This window comes from Diadema antillarum, unplaced genomic scaffold (assembly GCF_040938485.1).
Source record: "Diadema antillarum isolate AM-2024a unplaced genomic scaffold, OU_Dant_1.0 seq00001390_RagTag, whole genome shotgun sequence".
NCBI classification, from domain to species: domain Eukaryota; kingdom Metazoa; phylum Echinodermata; class Echinoidea; order Diadematoida; family Diadematidae; genus Diadema; species Diadema antillarum.
The window spans coordinates 811999-829454 of NW_027272145.1; the positions used below are offsets into that span (position 1 = coordinate 811999).

At 38.7% G+C, this 17456-nt stretch overlaps 1 protein-coding gene across 1 annotated transcript in view; it reads right to left on the reverse strand.

Moving 5' to 3' along the window:
* The window catches only part of LOC139708930 (cytohesin-1-like), an 80122-nt gene that overhangs the window by 14568 nt on the left and 48098 nt on the right, over nt 1–17456 (reverse strand). The window contains 2 exon segments of the mRNA XM_071620894.1: nt 13875–13913; nt 13916–13985. Of these exon segments, the coding sequence (XP_071476995.1) occupies nt 13875–13913; nt 13916–13985 (109 nt within the window).

Sequence of the window (17456 nt, forward strand, 5' to 3'; positions counted from 1 at the left end):
ATGAATACATCACACACCAATTCGGGAAGACCACTGCATCTGACAAATTAAAAAGTTTTGTTCTCTTTAATGTCATAAACAGACTGAAGAGAATGCCCTAGAGCTTTCCATAAAAATGAATTGGAAGTCTTTGGAATGCATTGATCATCTTACATTGCAATAAAAGCAGTTTCAAAGGCAGACTGTGTAATGACACATCGTCGGTTGAGAATGATAAGGGCGTTAAGTGATTGATCACAAAACCCATAGTGTTCGAGACAACTTAAAGCCCTTCTCATTCTCAACAGACGACATGTGGAAAAAGTGTGGTGGATCTTTGGACAGGCTTGCAAAAGAGAAAGCTCTACAATCTATGACCCGCAGCATTTACATAGACGGTACACCTAATGACCATAAACAGAAAAGAAAAAGGGGATGAGAGTGGTATTGTTGGTCGCCATGAAGAACAATAGATCTGATACTACGCAGCAAAAGCACATGTTTCCCCGACCTTGTTGAGATACCATTATTGTGACACTAAATGAGTGCATTGTGTGTGTGTGTAGGTGTGTGTGTGGGGGGGGGGGGGGGGGGTGGGGGGAGGTTCTTTCATTTCTTTTCTACTCTTATTTTCTCATCTCTGGGCTAGTGCTAGATGACAATGATAGCACGTGATGCGTGTGAGAGTTTTCTAATGTTTTCCCCCAATGGATGAAGTGCCCATGCAATTTATTCAAGGTACATCCTTGTACACCATGGCTCATGGCATCTTTCCAATGATGTGGTTTTGTCATTGAAAGGGTCGTTCAAAAAATAAAGGGGGCTATAACATTGATGGGACTATTGGGGGTGTGTGTGTGCTTGAAACAGCCAGGCTAGGATCAGTGATGGTAACGGAGAATTGACATGCCTCTAAACCACACAATTTATAGCCAGAGATGTATCAGTGAAGTACAAAGCTCTGTAAACATGACTATACTCAACCACTATCCCACTCCTCTCATGTGCACATTTCAAATGTAAAAGGGAAGTTATGCTTCATTTTGAATTCAGTGCTCATGTCTGTCGATAAAACGGGAATAAATAACAGAATTACAGCTATACCCCCCCCCCTTTTTTTTTTCTGAATTACTTATTAAACTGATGTACACTTGTTTCAGGAACGAGATTAATTGCAGCCCACTCTTTTCCATAATCAATTTCAAAAGAATGCTTAAAAATTAAAAAGATCATAACGTCGCTGGGGTGACAAGACCTTGTATCTGCAATTTTGGTGAAAATGACTTTTTTTGATTAATGGTCAAATAATCGGTTAAGTGATGTCCTGTCCAAATCCTGTCTGTCTTACGCCAAAAATGAAGCCACCACGGCATGTCCAAAGAAAGGCTATCCCATTCGCTATAGTGCTTTGGCCGCCATGTTTTTTGGCTCTCCCGAACATTTGACATTTTGTAGATACGAGGTCTTATCGCCCAAGCGACGATAAACTCTTGAGATTCTGGAGTACCACTTAATGTGGGAGAAGCCCAAGAAGATAATGGGAGCCATCATCATAACGGATGGTATGGTATTGATTGAGATGGGGCTTCAGGTTTCCAACATTTTTTTCTTGTGAGATAATGAGAAACATCTTATGAAATACGAAAGAGCATACAATTCGAAGAGGGATTCAAACTTTTATTTGATGGAAATTGGTTTTGAAGTGGCCGAGATATCCAGATTTACTTCGTTTTTTCAATATCTCAGCCATTTCGAAACCGATTTTCATCAAATAAACTTTGAATACCTCTTTAGAATTGTATGCTCTTTGATATTTCATAAGTGGTCTCTAATTATCTCAAAAAATATTAAAATCAGAATCCCCCATCTCAACCAAAACTATACCATCCCAACAATGTATCATATCTTATCACGGGCAAAGACAGAGGATTGGTTCCCTTAAACCTCTTCCAAGCCAGTTTGTGCCGTACTGTAAAAGTGGAAATTTTCGCGCATTTCGCGCAACCCGAAACTAGCGCGAAAATAAAAGCACGCGAATATTTTTGCTCGCCATATGTTCCAGTAGTTGATGTCTTGATTCCACGGAATTAAAAACACATGCGAAACTCTTCTCAGCCCACCGAGCGCGAAGAATAAATCTCGCGAAAATATCCACTTTTACAGTAACTGGTATTAGGGGCTTCAAGGGGGCAAGAAGGAGGCAGAGAAGTAAAGATATCAAATTATGACATATCGATCAAAGTTAATGCAGAATATACTCCATTCTTCATAATTATACTGAAATATGATTATCATGAAGGAGACTACGTATAAGGGACAGACAGGAACGTGGCGCAAGCTGATAATGAGAGAAAGGTAATCATTTCATAGAGATTATAAATGCTAGAGACAGAATAAAGAGGGGGAGGAAAAAAAGTTGCCAATTTGCAGATCTCAGTAGATGAAGAAGTAAACAGACAGAGCAGCCAGGAAAAATATAATTTAAAATGCTGCACAAAGAAGAGGGGGAAAAAAAACTTTCACTGGGCAAGATCTTAATGAGGAATGGGATAATGTTTTTGTGTTCAATGCAAATCAAACTCAATGCAAATTGAAATTCCCTGAACAACATTTGAAGATGTTGAAGCTCTATCAATATTCAACGACAATTTATCAAAATTAAGCGAGTTTCTCACTTGAATGATTAAGTTTGAGGCAAACATATGGAAGCTGACAGCAGGAAATGAAAATGAAATTCAAGCTTTTTGGGAAAAACCATTACACAGCCATACTGTGTACAAAAGGGTGCCACAAGGGGACAGGTAATTGTGGGGGAAAAAAAACAATTAAAAAAAACCATACCACTTCTAAACAGGAATGAACTTGGACTGAAAGATTTCCAATTGAAAGAAGCTATTGCTATCATTACAAAAAACAAGTAAATTGACCTTCTACATCAAGATTGATACAGTGAACTTCTCCATTAACCCTTATAGTGCCATGGATTTTGGATGGTATGTACAAGGCTATGTGGGTTTCTGTGCCAATCAGGACTCCAAGTACACAAAGGCTTAACTACAATAGGAAATGACGATGTAATGCCTCCCTGCCTAAAGTGAACATTGCATGTCAGAATGCCCTTTTGTTTTTTAAAATGCGGACTTATAGAAACAAAAAAAAAAAAAAGCCACAATTTTCCTGTTGATTGCTAAGTTTTCTCTTTCTGTTTTGCCTTGTCTTATTTTGTTTGGGGCTTTTTTTTTTATTCTATTTCAAAGAATGGAGGACCTTTCCTTGTTCTAAAATTATATTCGCACTGAGTATCAGTTCCAAATTTGTACGATCTGGGATTTCACTTTGGAATGTCACAATTTGAGACTGAAAGGGAATATTTCACCAAATGTAGCATCATTTTCACCATGAGAAAAGTGTTAAAAAAATAAACACAAACATGTATGGGATCATCCCACTTTTTCCAACCCCCCCCCCCCCCCCACAAAATGAAACCATAAATATCGATATAATTCCCACTTTTCTTACTGAATGAGGTACGAATGATGTCATCAAACATTTCACAACTACAACATGCACCCAACGTGTATATGCAGGAAACTTGAATAAAACTATGCCTTATGAAGCCACTGGCCAGGGTTGGAAAACGGGTTCCCTTTCTAAATCCAGGCTAATGAAAGTCTTGCCATCATTTACTGACAACAACCATGAAGAGAAAAGATCTACACGGGGAGACTGTGTCATGACCCATTACCTGAGCTATGAAAACAAGGAGAATGGTTGATAATTTGCCTGAGAATTTATACCAGTCTTCACTCTTTTTTTTTTCTTTTCCTCTGCAGAGCTGCAGAGGGTGAGTTTTCAGTAGGTGCATAATTATTTTGTTGGGGTTTGTTTGTTTTTTTTTTCAGTACAAACTGTGCACACACAGGTTAGTGAAGAGTGTCAAAATGTTGAAAGATATGAGCACAACGTGGGAATCCGGAAAACCAACACTCATAGTGATTTCAGTTAAAATGTAACAAAACATTTAATTTCAAATTGAACGTCGCCTTATGGGATTTACATTGACATTTCAAAAATCATTACTCAGCCTGATGCTGAAGGCATATTTATGCATATTGTTCATGTTTTTCTTGTAAGACAGATCACCTTATTAAATCACATGATGCAACACATTTTCCTTTCAACATTACCTTGAATGATTTCCTCTTCTTTGTCTTCATTTACAAAAATAAAGTAACCGATTCTACAATTATGCAACAAGTTCACTGTCCATCAAAATCTCGGTAAATAACCATTCAAGAAAGAAAACATACGTAAAAACTAACTGAATGGATCATAGCCGCATCGGTCTTGGTTTAAAGAAAAAAAAAAGAGTAAAGAAAAGATTGCATTCCCTTCTGTTCGAATGATGATCTTTTTTTTTTTTCATGCACATCTCTTTACTACTACAAATTAAAAGGTCACGAGTCCAAGCTTGCATGATGCCGTATGTCATACCAAAACAAAACTTCCACGATGCACATATGCTCTGAAACTTTATCGCAGACCGGAAAATAAGAAAAAATCAAAAGCTCAAATGCGACCGCCTGCAACATCGGGTAGGAAAAAAAAATGAGAACAGAAACAAAATTTAAAAAAAATAAAAAATTTGATCAACGACGAGAAACATAAAACTGGGATGTAAACATGCCACATTCATCTTATTCCTAACCAGGAGAAAGAAAATATATCTTGATGAATAGCAGAAACATATCCTGTTGACTAACCGACACACACAAAGTGGTGATGATCACTACCAGCACAATGTCACTCTTTTGTGTAGTCCCACATACTCTGTCCCATTGTATGTCAGAAAATGCTTTGGTTTGCAGTCAGCATGATCTGTCTGGCATTGATTAGATACTAATCGTTCTGGTAAGGAAGCGAAATCCTAGTCATTACTTCTCTCCTTTATTTTTAGAACATTAATGAGGGGGCAATTAAAGTGTGTCTGCCAGTATGGGTGCTGGTAATACCATGTTGTGGTTTCTATTAAGCAGTGGAAAAACACATTCATCAAATTTAGCTGAGCTGAATTTCAAATTTTGTCATGACATTGCAAGTATAGCTTTAGCACCGACTGTTGGGCCAGCAAAATAGGACTTATCCTACAGCGAAATATTACATACAGCGAAATATTACTGGCTTAGAATTCGAAAGCAACTGAAATGCAGCATTTGGCATGCAGAATATCACTTGCTCTTTCTCTGACTATACGAAAGCTCACTCTGGTCATGGGTCCGTTTAAGATGAGTCAACGCAAAAAAAATAAGGGGAAAAAATTGGCACCAGTCCATTAAAGAGACATTACCCAGGCGCAATGATAAGTGTCCTTTAAACTGAGCTATTGTTCCTCCCCTGAAACTCAGTACAATGTTAACAACCCCTCCCTTGTCGGTCTGGTTCTCAAATTATGCTATGTCAAAGTTCTGTTTCAGGATGTTTCAACAGGAAGAGAGTCGCGAAGTGAAAGCAAGATCACCTCAAGAGGTTCCTTGTTGTTCTGAAATGCTGGTAGGATCGATTTATCCCGCAATCCACGCCTGTCCACCATACGACAGTACTACCACTCGGTTTGACTGTCACGTTCCTCAGTTCATACACTCCTACGCTTTACCCTATACTCGTTTGTGCACAAAAAAAGGGGGGAACTTCAAATGCATAGTCTACTATAGTTCTGCAACACCTCTGATAATCAATAAAATTTGGTCTGAAAATTATGGCATTCAGTGCAATTTCATTTTGTGTTATTTCTGCTCTAATTGTCCGAGCAATCAACACCAGAGCATATAGAATCTTCTTGCATTGTCCTATCTTATTCTGTATGCACTAAATGCATCTCCCAGATACTAGTGTAAAATTGTGTTTTCTATCTGGAGAGTGTTACCTTGGCACCATAAATTTCATATCATGAATCCACATCACATGAGCTCTCATCTTATCTCCATGCTATGCTAATTTTAGTCTCACGTTTCCCAAGGTGAGGACACTTCTTGCAAACGGTCCCATAATACTAGCATGTATTTTGGCAAATCTTTCCAAAGTCATACTGCACAAGGATTAAAGGTAGCACTCATGCATGTGTGGTGTGAACACACATACACACAGTTACATGTACATACATATGAAATATATGTAAAATATATATATGTATATGAAATATATTCATTTCTCTACTAAACAAGGACAGCTGATATATCTCAGACTGCTAACCAGGAAGTTACTATCAATTTTAGCTTTACGTATTGATACTGCAGTACTGCACATTGTACTCATGAAAGTACCATGTGTTCTTGCTCCGCCTCTTCTTCTTCCTCTTCTTCTTCTTCCTTCTTCATCCTTCTTCTTCTCCTCCTTCTTCTTTTTCTTTTTCTTCTTCTCCTTCTCCTTCTCTTTTCCCGTACCCCTTCTTCTTCTCCTTCCTTCTTTTCTTCTGATTCTTCTTTTTCTCCTTCTTCGTCATTCTTTTTGTTCTTAATCTTATTCTTCTTTTCATTCTTCTTCTTCTTTTTCTTCACCTTCTTCATCTCCCTCCTCCTTTTTGTTCATCTTGTTCTTTTTTTCCTTTTTTCTTTTTCTTCTTCTTTTCCTTCTCCTTGTTCTTCTTCTGGACTTCTTCTTGTTCTTCTTCTCAAGAAATGTATTTCATTCATGTCCTGAGTGATGTTTGTACGTTATTCTCACAAGTTATCTCACACATATCATGATTCTAGTTTTTTTCACACAAAACTTAAAATATGGTGCATAAAATTTTGAGGATTTTTCCATTTCCTTCTCTTTCTTTACTTCACTTTATTTTCATTCTACTTAGTTTTCAAAATAAACTTTGGCACTGAGAGCACAGGATATTTGCATTAAGTTGAAATGGAAGATAGAAATACCAATATCATATTCTATAATTGCCAAGCCAACTCATTAGCAAGCTTCGCCCCGTCACTCTCCCTCCCATTTCTTCCTCTGGAATTCGGCCTTTAAGCCACTAAATTATACAATACAAGGTCTTCTAAGACTGAGCCATCTTCAGTCATTAAAAAAAAAATGTACTGTTTTTAACGACTGTACAAGGAGAAGCTGGGGTATATCAGCACTCTATATATTGAAGTCCATTGAATGATGATTACCCACAGCCTATCAATAAGCATGTGTCACCGCCACATCTGTTACTTGGCGTTCTTGGCTGCGGATTAATCGCAGGAAAAGGCGGCGGGGGGTGGGGGGGGGGAGCTGACGTCACCTGACAGTTAAAGGAGAGTTGCGATGAGTGATGTCACAGCACGGCCTGCCGTCTGCTCGTCACTTCGTGCGCCTCTTGATTGGCTGAAGTCCTTACTGATTGGAAAGAAGTGGCCATTGTTCGGGACAGGACTTTCCCCAAATCACTATTACTACTCTCCGTGTGGGTTGCAGTGGATGGCCCATACCTCACACCCGTGGGTTATTCACTCGTCAAGAAAATTCTCACTTATCTTTGTTTCAATTCTGTTCAACCTGAGTTATCCTTGGGGAACTAAAAAGAAAATATGCCCAACTCTGCTTGACTTTAGCTTACACGATCTTCAGACTGTTCTTGCAAATTTCCTCCAATTCTCAATGAAAGCTACCGCTCAAAAAAATGATATAATGAAACAACTTTTTTTGAAGCATACTTTTCAATCTTCAAACAAAAGACACAAGTTATTACTTGAGCATGTACGAATAGATAACAGTCCCCTTTTTTTCCCTTCCCACTCCAATCGGGCAGAATACTCATCTGTAGATTGACACAACTTCTTATCCCTTGCCCCAATTAGTATTGACATCACAGGAAATGCAGCTTTCCAATTCGCTGGGGCACTGACGTACTTTTCAACATGGCTGCGTCGCTGCGAATTCTCCCCATCACGGGCAGCCGACCCACCACCAGACAACCCATCGTGACACGTGCCATGGCACGCGGGGAGTATCGGAATCCCCAACGCCTAATCTACTGCCCCTGCAAAGCCGGTGGGTGAACTGACGAGGCATTCTATTCTAGATACTATTTGGGCACAGTGCTCTGTATTTGTTACATAACATCTCTGACTAGCAATATGGCATGCCTGATGTGAAATCATGGACACGACACACTGATGAAACACTTCATAAGTTGGAACGAAAAGAGCAAAAAGCCACTGGACTTCTCTCCACCAAACAGCACGGATGACAACGCATCACAGAAAGCCAACCAAGCACAATCAAATTCTATCTAGAAAGTCTCAGCCAAAATGCAGATGTGCATATCTGTTTTTTCCCCTCTAAAAGCAAAATGAAAATCTGAAAAATGAAACTGAAAGTTTTGTTTACATTCATGACACAAAGACATCATACATAGCTTGGACAGACCTGCACCCTCACTCTAAACGCTTGTTGACGAACAATTACAATTCTAATCCAGACCTTTATACTCATCAAAATACTTTTCTGCAAAGCTCATGGCACAACTGTATTTGAGGGGTACACTTATATAGGGGTACTTTTACGGATTCCTGTGATTGACACTAATGATTGTCGATGAACACGGAGAACAATGATGACAGAGTGATGATTTTTCAGAAAATTAAAGAGACGAGAAGAAAGCCCATCACCGCAGTCACAGCATGCACCAAATGGAACGTGAACAACGTGAGCACGGAAAATAAAAACAAAAACGAAAAAGGAAAGGTCGACTGTAATGTCACAAGTGGCGGAAGAAAAGGTTCGTGGAGAAGGTGTGCCGTCCACGTGTCAACAGACATAGTGTAAGAGGATGATGCGGAAGAGAGAACACGAAATTCACTATGGTTACGGTGCCCTATGACTAGAGGGGAGAGATGCTCATCAATTTTGGTGAGGGTAGCAACGGGGGGTGGGGCAAAATTTGAATGCAGATAGAGAGACAGAGATTATGAGTGAATTAATAACTTGAAAATAAAAAACCAAATTAGAATTGCGACATAACACATGCTACCTTGCACCGCACAATTCAAACAGACCATGTTGCAAATCAAGATTGCGCCAAACCTCGAAAGGAAGAAGGAAAATGATGAAAACAAACACAACACACAAATAGAAAGTAAAACGGAAGTAAGAAAGAAAATGACCGCAATCCTTTTTTTTTTTTTTTTTTTTTTTTGACAGAGGAGAGGGAAGAAAAGAATCGTGGCATATATGCATATATTCAGATATAGAGAGTTATAAGCACTGACCTCCTACGCGCGAGAGTGCGTCACGTCACCGAATAGGTTAGGATTTGAAATCGGAACAAGGTACCCAGCACACATGCAGTGTGTGAAGGATAAGTGTATGCAGGCAACAAGATTGAATGGGCGGAGAGAGAGAGAGAAGAGAGAAGGGGGAGGGGAATGAAACACACGGGGGGAAGAGAGGGGGGGAAAGAAGACAAAATATAATCGATCAGTTACGGATGAAAAAAATTCAGGCATTTACAAATAGAGTCTCTTCGGCCTCCTCTCTTTCTCTCTCACTCTCTCTTGTTCTTCTTGTTTTTGATGGTGAAAGCTCTCCGTCACTCAGTGAGCTGATGATACACTCAAGACAAGCTAGATTGCACACTAATTTTGATTATGTTGTTTCAGACTCACTATCTGTTACTCGCAGAAATTCTTTAGTTACGGGGGGGGGGGGGGGGGGATGTGAACAATGATGTGATATGGATGTATGAGACTCAAGAATTATCAGAGAATAATGTGAACAATGTACAATCATCTGATTGTGAAGTTTGGATGGATTTTTCTTCTTCTTTTTTTTCCCCCATAGCTTGGTGATAGGGTTAAGGGTGAGGGTATGCTACTTTATCAGGGGAAAAATCTGACAAGATATTAATGGGTATAACTATTCAATAACTATTTATCAATTTTTTGATTGGGTTGTTAGAATATATGCTAATAAATCAAACTACAGCTTCTACATTACTTCAAAGAGGTTATGTGTGGTGTGTTCAAAATCGTGAAAATATGCAGTTTGACTATACCGCTCTTTGCGTCTTTGAGTGAAATGCTTGAAGCTGGCTGTGCATTTCTAAATTTACAACATTACATGTTACAGTGCATTATGTACACCAATTTTCCAACGATTGAATTAATCATGTCTCGATAGATATTTTATACAATTTGAGGCGCCATCTGACTGCAGTAATTGAATTTTTAGCTGGATTCAGATTTCTCCAAGAATATTGTGACTCGGTGACCCTCGTAAAACAAAATTAATACTGAAGTGAAATGAAATGAAACGGGGGGCCTAGGGGTCACACTTTCTCTGGCATCATTGTTAGTAGTGAAAGTGAATTAGTACAGCTGTTTTCTCATAGTACTCTCACTTTTTCTCAGTGCCAAGTGTCAGCGAGTGACCTTATCCAACCTCTATTATGTGACGCAGTAGATGAGGGGAGAACTTTTTTGGTCTCTTTTTATTCAAAGCTTTAAAAAAAAATGGCAGGAAATTGGAGGAAATAGGCAAGGGAAGGATGTTTGAGCTTCACAAAGAATACGGCCAGCGGTAACAAGGATGGCCAGATCTCTATCTCTGGGCTCATTTTGAAGGGGGGCTTATTTTGAGCCAAGAACACACATACACCCACACACACACACAAATACACACAAAATTCCCACTTTGGCTCCTTAATTCTGCCTTAACAGGAATGGACAATCTTTTTCTTCCTTTATTTTTCTTTCTCATGTTGTATCAAGACTTTACCTTCCAGTGTTTTTGATCAGTGGGAAGTAGTCTTTGAATGTAAAATAAGTAGAGTCGATGTAGTATTCCTTTAACTCTACAGGAGGCCATGAGAATTTATTTCAACATTACATAACACTGACCGACTGAACCTTGTGGCTCTTGTAGTTGTTATTGTTAGCAGAGGGTGTACATCTTTTTTTCTTTTCTTTTTTTTTGGACCCTGCAGGCAGAGAGACAAATGTTTTGACTTTTGTCTGGGACAGGCAGCCATTCAAAGTTTTACAGAAAGTTATTAAAGCAGAAAGCACACACTGTGAGTGAGTATCTGGGTTAGTTTTATTTGGCACAGCAAAGCTATAAAAAAAAAAAATGTTTGAACTAGGGACATATTCCTGTAGCTTTCTCTTCCTCTCACACTATGAAGTCTACATGATAACTGTATACGCCATGTATTTCGCAGGTTTTTATTTTCCAAATCTAACAACACACGAACATACTAAAACTCTGATGCTGAAGTGAATGCATTGTGCACACGTTCACATTTCCGTTCATTACTGTAATCCATGACTGGGAATTTTGAACACTTCCAAAATTGTTGGGAAGTATCGATTAAAAAAAAAAAAAAAAAAAAAATTGGACTCGCTAAATATATGGCATATACAGTAACTATAGATCGAGTGACCTGCATGCTATATACAAGTGTATCAAAATGGAATCAGTGCTGAAACGAACGCATAATCAACAAATACAATCAAAGGAGTAGAAATTGTGACACATTTGATATAACAAAATAAAATATAGTATGGAGAGAATATCTGAATTCATGTACACCACTCACAAAAGTAAAAATTAAGTCCCATAGTATATGACAATCATGACTGTGGGATGTTCTCTATGATAGCATGCATATACCAAATGACATAACTTGACCATGAGAAGAAAAAGAAACGGAATTATCACACGATAAAAATCCTTAAATCCTTGAATCTGAACCATAGTGCCTGATCTATTTGTCTGCCCCCAAAATCAATGCTATCACTGCTAAGACTTGTTGCTGTCTACTTATTGTCCCCTCCCGCCCCCCCCCCCCCCTTGTTTTTAAAACCCATTCAGACTCTTATAATATCTATACACTTTGTGAAGACCTGCCATGTTCCTGCAGGCCGTCTGTTAAGTTGAAAATAATCTAGAGCACTTACAGGCAACTTTATGAACCAGTGTATAACCTAATAAAATTAGAATGTCAGCGACTGGTAATAATTTCCCTTTTCCTATATTACATGGACTAATTCCACTTGAGTTTATTTTTAAAAGGGGAAGGGGGGTCCAGGAGAATGTAAATACTGCTTGTCACATGTTTATCCACGGCTTTCATAAAAATATACACTGCCCTAGTCATAGCACGCGTAGCATGTTTTTGTAACTTTCCTTGATCGTCTCTTTGGAAAAAAAACAAAGAGAGGAAATCCGTTGCCCACATGAAGGTGAAAGTTGAGAGTGTGAATGATGGTAAAGGCCTATAAAGAGAAATGCCCAATCATGCACAATTTATCAGAGACAAAATTAGAACTCCTCAACAAAAACCACAAAGGCTAATGGATTCTATAGTCAAGTTATTGAGTATGACGGTTTCATTTTTATCTCATTCATATTCTTTCATGAGACAGTGTCCCATTTACAAAAAAAAACCCACTAAAACAAATAACAAAAAAGACCCTGACTGTAAAATGAAAATAAATTTCCGTAACTCCAATAACACTTTCCTTTTAAAGGACAAGTTCACCTTCATAAACATAAGGATTGAGAGAATGTAGCAATATTAGTAGAACACATCATTGAAAGTTTGAGGAAAATCAGACAATCCGTTCAAAAGTTATGAATTTTTGAAGTTTTTGTGCAGTACCCGCTGGATGAGAAGACTACTGCAGTGTAGGAATAACTTAGATGTCACATGCGTACAACAATATTAGGAAAATATAAAGAGAATTTCACAAAATTCCATCTTTTGAAAAAAGTACACATTCCCCTGACTCGTTACCGACAAATGTTATGGGTAATATTATTCCCCCTGCCTTTAGAAAGAGGCAAGTCAAGTGCTCTTTTATTATTCGAAAAAAGTGAAAATATGTTGAATTTTCTTTTACATTTTCTTTATACTGTTGTACGCATATGACTCACAAGCTGTAGTAGTCTCCTCATCCAGCGGTTCCAACACAAAAATTTAAAAAATTCATAACTTTTGCATCGATTGTCCAATTTTCCTCAAACTTTCACTGATGTGTTCTACTAATATTGTTGCATTTTCTCAATCCTTATGTTTATGAAGGTGAACTTGTCCTTTAAGTCTACTTTTTATTTTATTTTGCTTTAGTTACATTCAGTGACCGCTAAGCATTTCCTGGATTTTGAGCAGGATCGGGTAGTCTACGGGGATTTAAATCACCATGGAAACAAGTTTGGCCCCACCTCCATAAAATCATAAAGATTTTTCGGGATACCTGCTGCTTAGTCTTTGACGCAGCGACGGCTTTGCTTTGGCTTCAAGATTTTGGTCCCAAACTGGCTTTTCCTTAGCAACCCCTTTTCCTACAGCCTTTTAATCTGTGCCTATGTTGCACGACGAAATGAGGAAGATTTCCAATTCACTACGAGGCATTTCATTAAGTAACCTCCCCCTCCCCTTCCCCCATTTCACTGTATGTGTGTAAGTGTGTGTTAATATCTGTCTGTCTAGATACTTATGTGTGAGATGCGTATTTACTCACATTCACAATTTCACTAAGAAAATGCATTTCTGATCATAGTTATCAAACGGTATTTATACTCTGTCATCACGATTATCTAGTATTTTAGCCCCCCATTCCAATACACTTAAACCTAATCCCAAATCCTCCATATGGCGACAACAAAAAGGCAATACAAAATGAAAAACATTTTTATTCCCATATACATATATATAATACAATATATATATATGCATACATGAAGACTTAATCAAAACAAGAAATAATACTTCTAAATGGGATATCATCACTCACAAATGTCACAACAAGGGAAATGTTTCATTATACAGTTTGAATTCCATGTCTGAGAGGCTTGCAGCTGACAAAGTTTTTTTGTCTTTTAAACATGACGCCGATGCCCTGACGGGCGGACAGCTTGCCTACCTTGCTTCATCAGCCAACCCTCTTTGTCAGGGTTGAAAAGGTGTGCGTGAGGTCGTTCCCGTCATCCTCCGGGATCTTGAACGGCTCGTTCTTGATGCTCTCGTACAAACTCTGCGATGGCGTGAAGGCGGTTTCCGGACATCGCGAGAAAAAGACAAATACAGGGTGATACGGAAAAAAGATACGTAGAGAGAAAGGGAGAGGGGAGAAAAACAAGTAGAAAAATTAAGACAAGGAATATGAAGTCCAAAATTCTTTCTAGCCATGTCTGGCAAAAATCATGTGCCTTTCAAACATTTTTTTTTTTCTTTTTGGTTCATCATGCAAAAATTCAACCCATCTGAGGGATACAACCTAGATTTTTCTTACATATATAGCCCTGAATCAGGAAAAATTGCACAACAGACTTTGCTATGCAAATCTTACTTGTCTCATTATTGTTATAATACATCTTCCCAACCATGAAGCAAAGCCAAACAAATTAATATACAAACTTACTTGGGGAAAATGCGTGCTTCAATGCAAAATAACAAATTTTTGTAGAAGCTTACTTTAAAAAAAAAATGTATGCCAATGACAAAAAAATAAAAGGGAAAATATGAGAGAGATCAGGTGGTTACGCAGGTGAATTCCCATCCAATCGCTTAACTACACTACAAAAGGACTACCAGTGCAATTTCTCTTCTCAAGCATAAAGCAAGTCATCAACAGACACGTGCAAAACCTCATGTCTACATAGGAACAAGGGAATTGTTATCCTTGACTCTCTTAATTTTTATCCTTCCACTCTCTCTCTCTCTCTCTCTCTCTCTCTCTCTCTCTCACTCTCAAAAACTCCTAAAAGTAAATTACAGCTCACAGTCACTCTAACATAGTATCGCATTTCACTAGGGCATGCACAAACAGCCCATCACTATACTTATGAATTTGTAAGTTCATGACTGACTGTTCATGTGGGTTATGTCGTGCCACAAAAAAACGTGTCCATAAAATTTCAAAACCATTTTGAAACTTGAAACGCACAAAAAGGTACAACAAAAAGCATTACAGAACAGAGCTACAATTAGTATGAATCATGTGCTATGTACTTAGTTCTCCTACTATAGAATAGAGCAGTTTGGAAAGAATTTGTCAGACTGCTCACGAAATAGCAAGGCACTCAAAACAATTTCTCAACTCAAATAAGGCCAGCAACGAGTTCCTGGTGTGTATAAAGTGAGATGATACCGTATTCCTCTTCTGCTACTGCATGCCTAGCTGCAAATAGAACACACAGACAGACCTTCAACTATACCACCTCCTTGAATAAACCAAGAATGAGCTACAAAAAAAGGAGCCTTTTCCATAACAGCCTCACAACCACATGCACAGATGATTCCAACATTTACTCAGGAGACTGGAGAATCCCTCAATTTTGTTATCCATGTGACTGCATGAACAAGTCATGTCTGAACATACATTATACATTATTCATAGATTGAGCCTTATGTAATACACGAAAGTGGGGTGGGGTCGGGAGTGGAAAACGTCGTGACGTCAACAGACTTATGGGCGGAAGGGATGATGTGAGGCCCCCGAGAGCCAAGATTTAACAAGAATAGGAGGACGTTCTCCGAATGCGGCACAGCTATTCTTGAGGCTCTGCTGACAGGAGGGGTTCATGCACTCCAGACGTTCACATGAACCCCACTCATTAATCCTTTCCCCCCACAGAGCGAGATTATGTGCTGGCAGTCCGTGCTGTGGATCCCCATATCGTATAGATGCTGGTACCACAAAGAAAAAGGACCCAACAAACAAATAAAGACAGCTCATGCTCATATACATCTGCTAATGATGCCTGCATATTGAGACTGTACCTACTGTTTTTCACCAAGTTTCATGACAACACTGCAAATAATATTCCTACTATTTCTCTTCAAATTACTTGGATATGCCAAAAAAAAAAAAATCCTAACCAAAATTCTGAAAGTGACATCATCTGTCAATCACTGCTGAAGTACTAAATGTGATTAATAAAAGACACTGGAATGCACATTCCTCCAGACCGAGCATAACTTGCATGTTTCCACATCACTTGACATTATTTAACATACTGGACATTGCAGGAAAAACATGCAAATTACACTCTGAATAAGGTAATTTGAAGGAAAAGCAGTAATGAAACATGTTATACAGTAAATAGCACACATTCAGATATTCTTCTGGTCATGTGCGTGTTGATCAGGGTATAATGGATCAATACAAGTCGACATGCATTTTGTGAGAGGGGTTCATGGTCCTGTCGGTAAAGCAGTACAAGCGCAAATTATGTTGTTTTTCTCTCTCTCAATTCTGCTGTAATTGTATGAAGTGGGACTGACTGACAATTTCATGTGCTTCTCAGAAGTTCCTAAACAGATTAAGCAGCACATGTTTAGCATGAATTACAGATTTATAGAGAGGAAAAAAAAAAATTGCATTAGTTCCAGTCTTTAAAGTCTTGGCTTTGATTTGCTGCTTCTAATTATGCTTGCAGACAGAGAAACAAAATGCATGCACAGCCAACACAAAACAACAACATACGCATTTCAAACAAACCCAGGGAAAATTCATTAATCTGAGTGTCAATCTGCAGTTGAGTAATTAGCATGATCCTAGACTGAACTCCGGGTGCCCCTGGGAAAAGCATATTACTCACAGAGTGAGGGGGGGGGGGGGGGGGGGGGAAACATATCGAGGCAGAGTTTTCTGTACCTCGAAATCTAATGCTACGTGATCTTCTCTCCCTGATAACATTATGACTCACGATCATCAACGCTCCTTTTTTCTAATTGCCGATTCTGGAGAAGAGAAAAGGATGTTATCTGAAATTTTGCTGGAAATATTCTGATTGGCGATGGGGACTAGATAAGACTACAGAGATATTCAGTGATTTTTTTTTTTTGTTCTTTTTTATTTTTGGTCTTCATTGTACCCTTTAAGGTTCCTTGTAGCAACTTCTGGCATGGCTGTGCTTTGCCTGATATGGCAACAACTGACTACATGTGTGCAAAACAACCCCAAGCTACATGAGGACATCTGTCATCAGAAGATTTAAATACAGATTTTTTTTTTTTTTAAAGCGCTCGACGACAGATGTAGTGCATTCCTGTCTTCCATCCCACTCTTGTGTTTTACAGTCAACAACGTCCAGCAATGGGGCTGGAGGGAGTTGGGTTTTCGTCTCGGACAAACATGATCATCCCTGATGGCTAATTGATTGACCAAGATATGCCCGGTATTCCAACCATCCTTAGCTCCAAGGAGCGTAAACAGGACCATTGGTATGACATCAACACAGTGCGCTTCTACATCGCATGCCAACAAAAGTACGACCTTTGTACTTTCTTCCACTTGAGCTATACACACTCTTTCATATTTTGTTTTGTTTTTGTGGCAAATATTGTGTATTGATACAATCAAGATGACCAAGGGTTGGAATGTTTTGTTTGGATTACTTGAAATATTCCTCTCCCCCCCCCCCCCCCAAACTATACTCAATATTTACATGTCTCTGAGCTTGATATAAAAATATTGACAATGATCTTCCCAATGACCAAA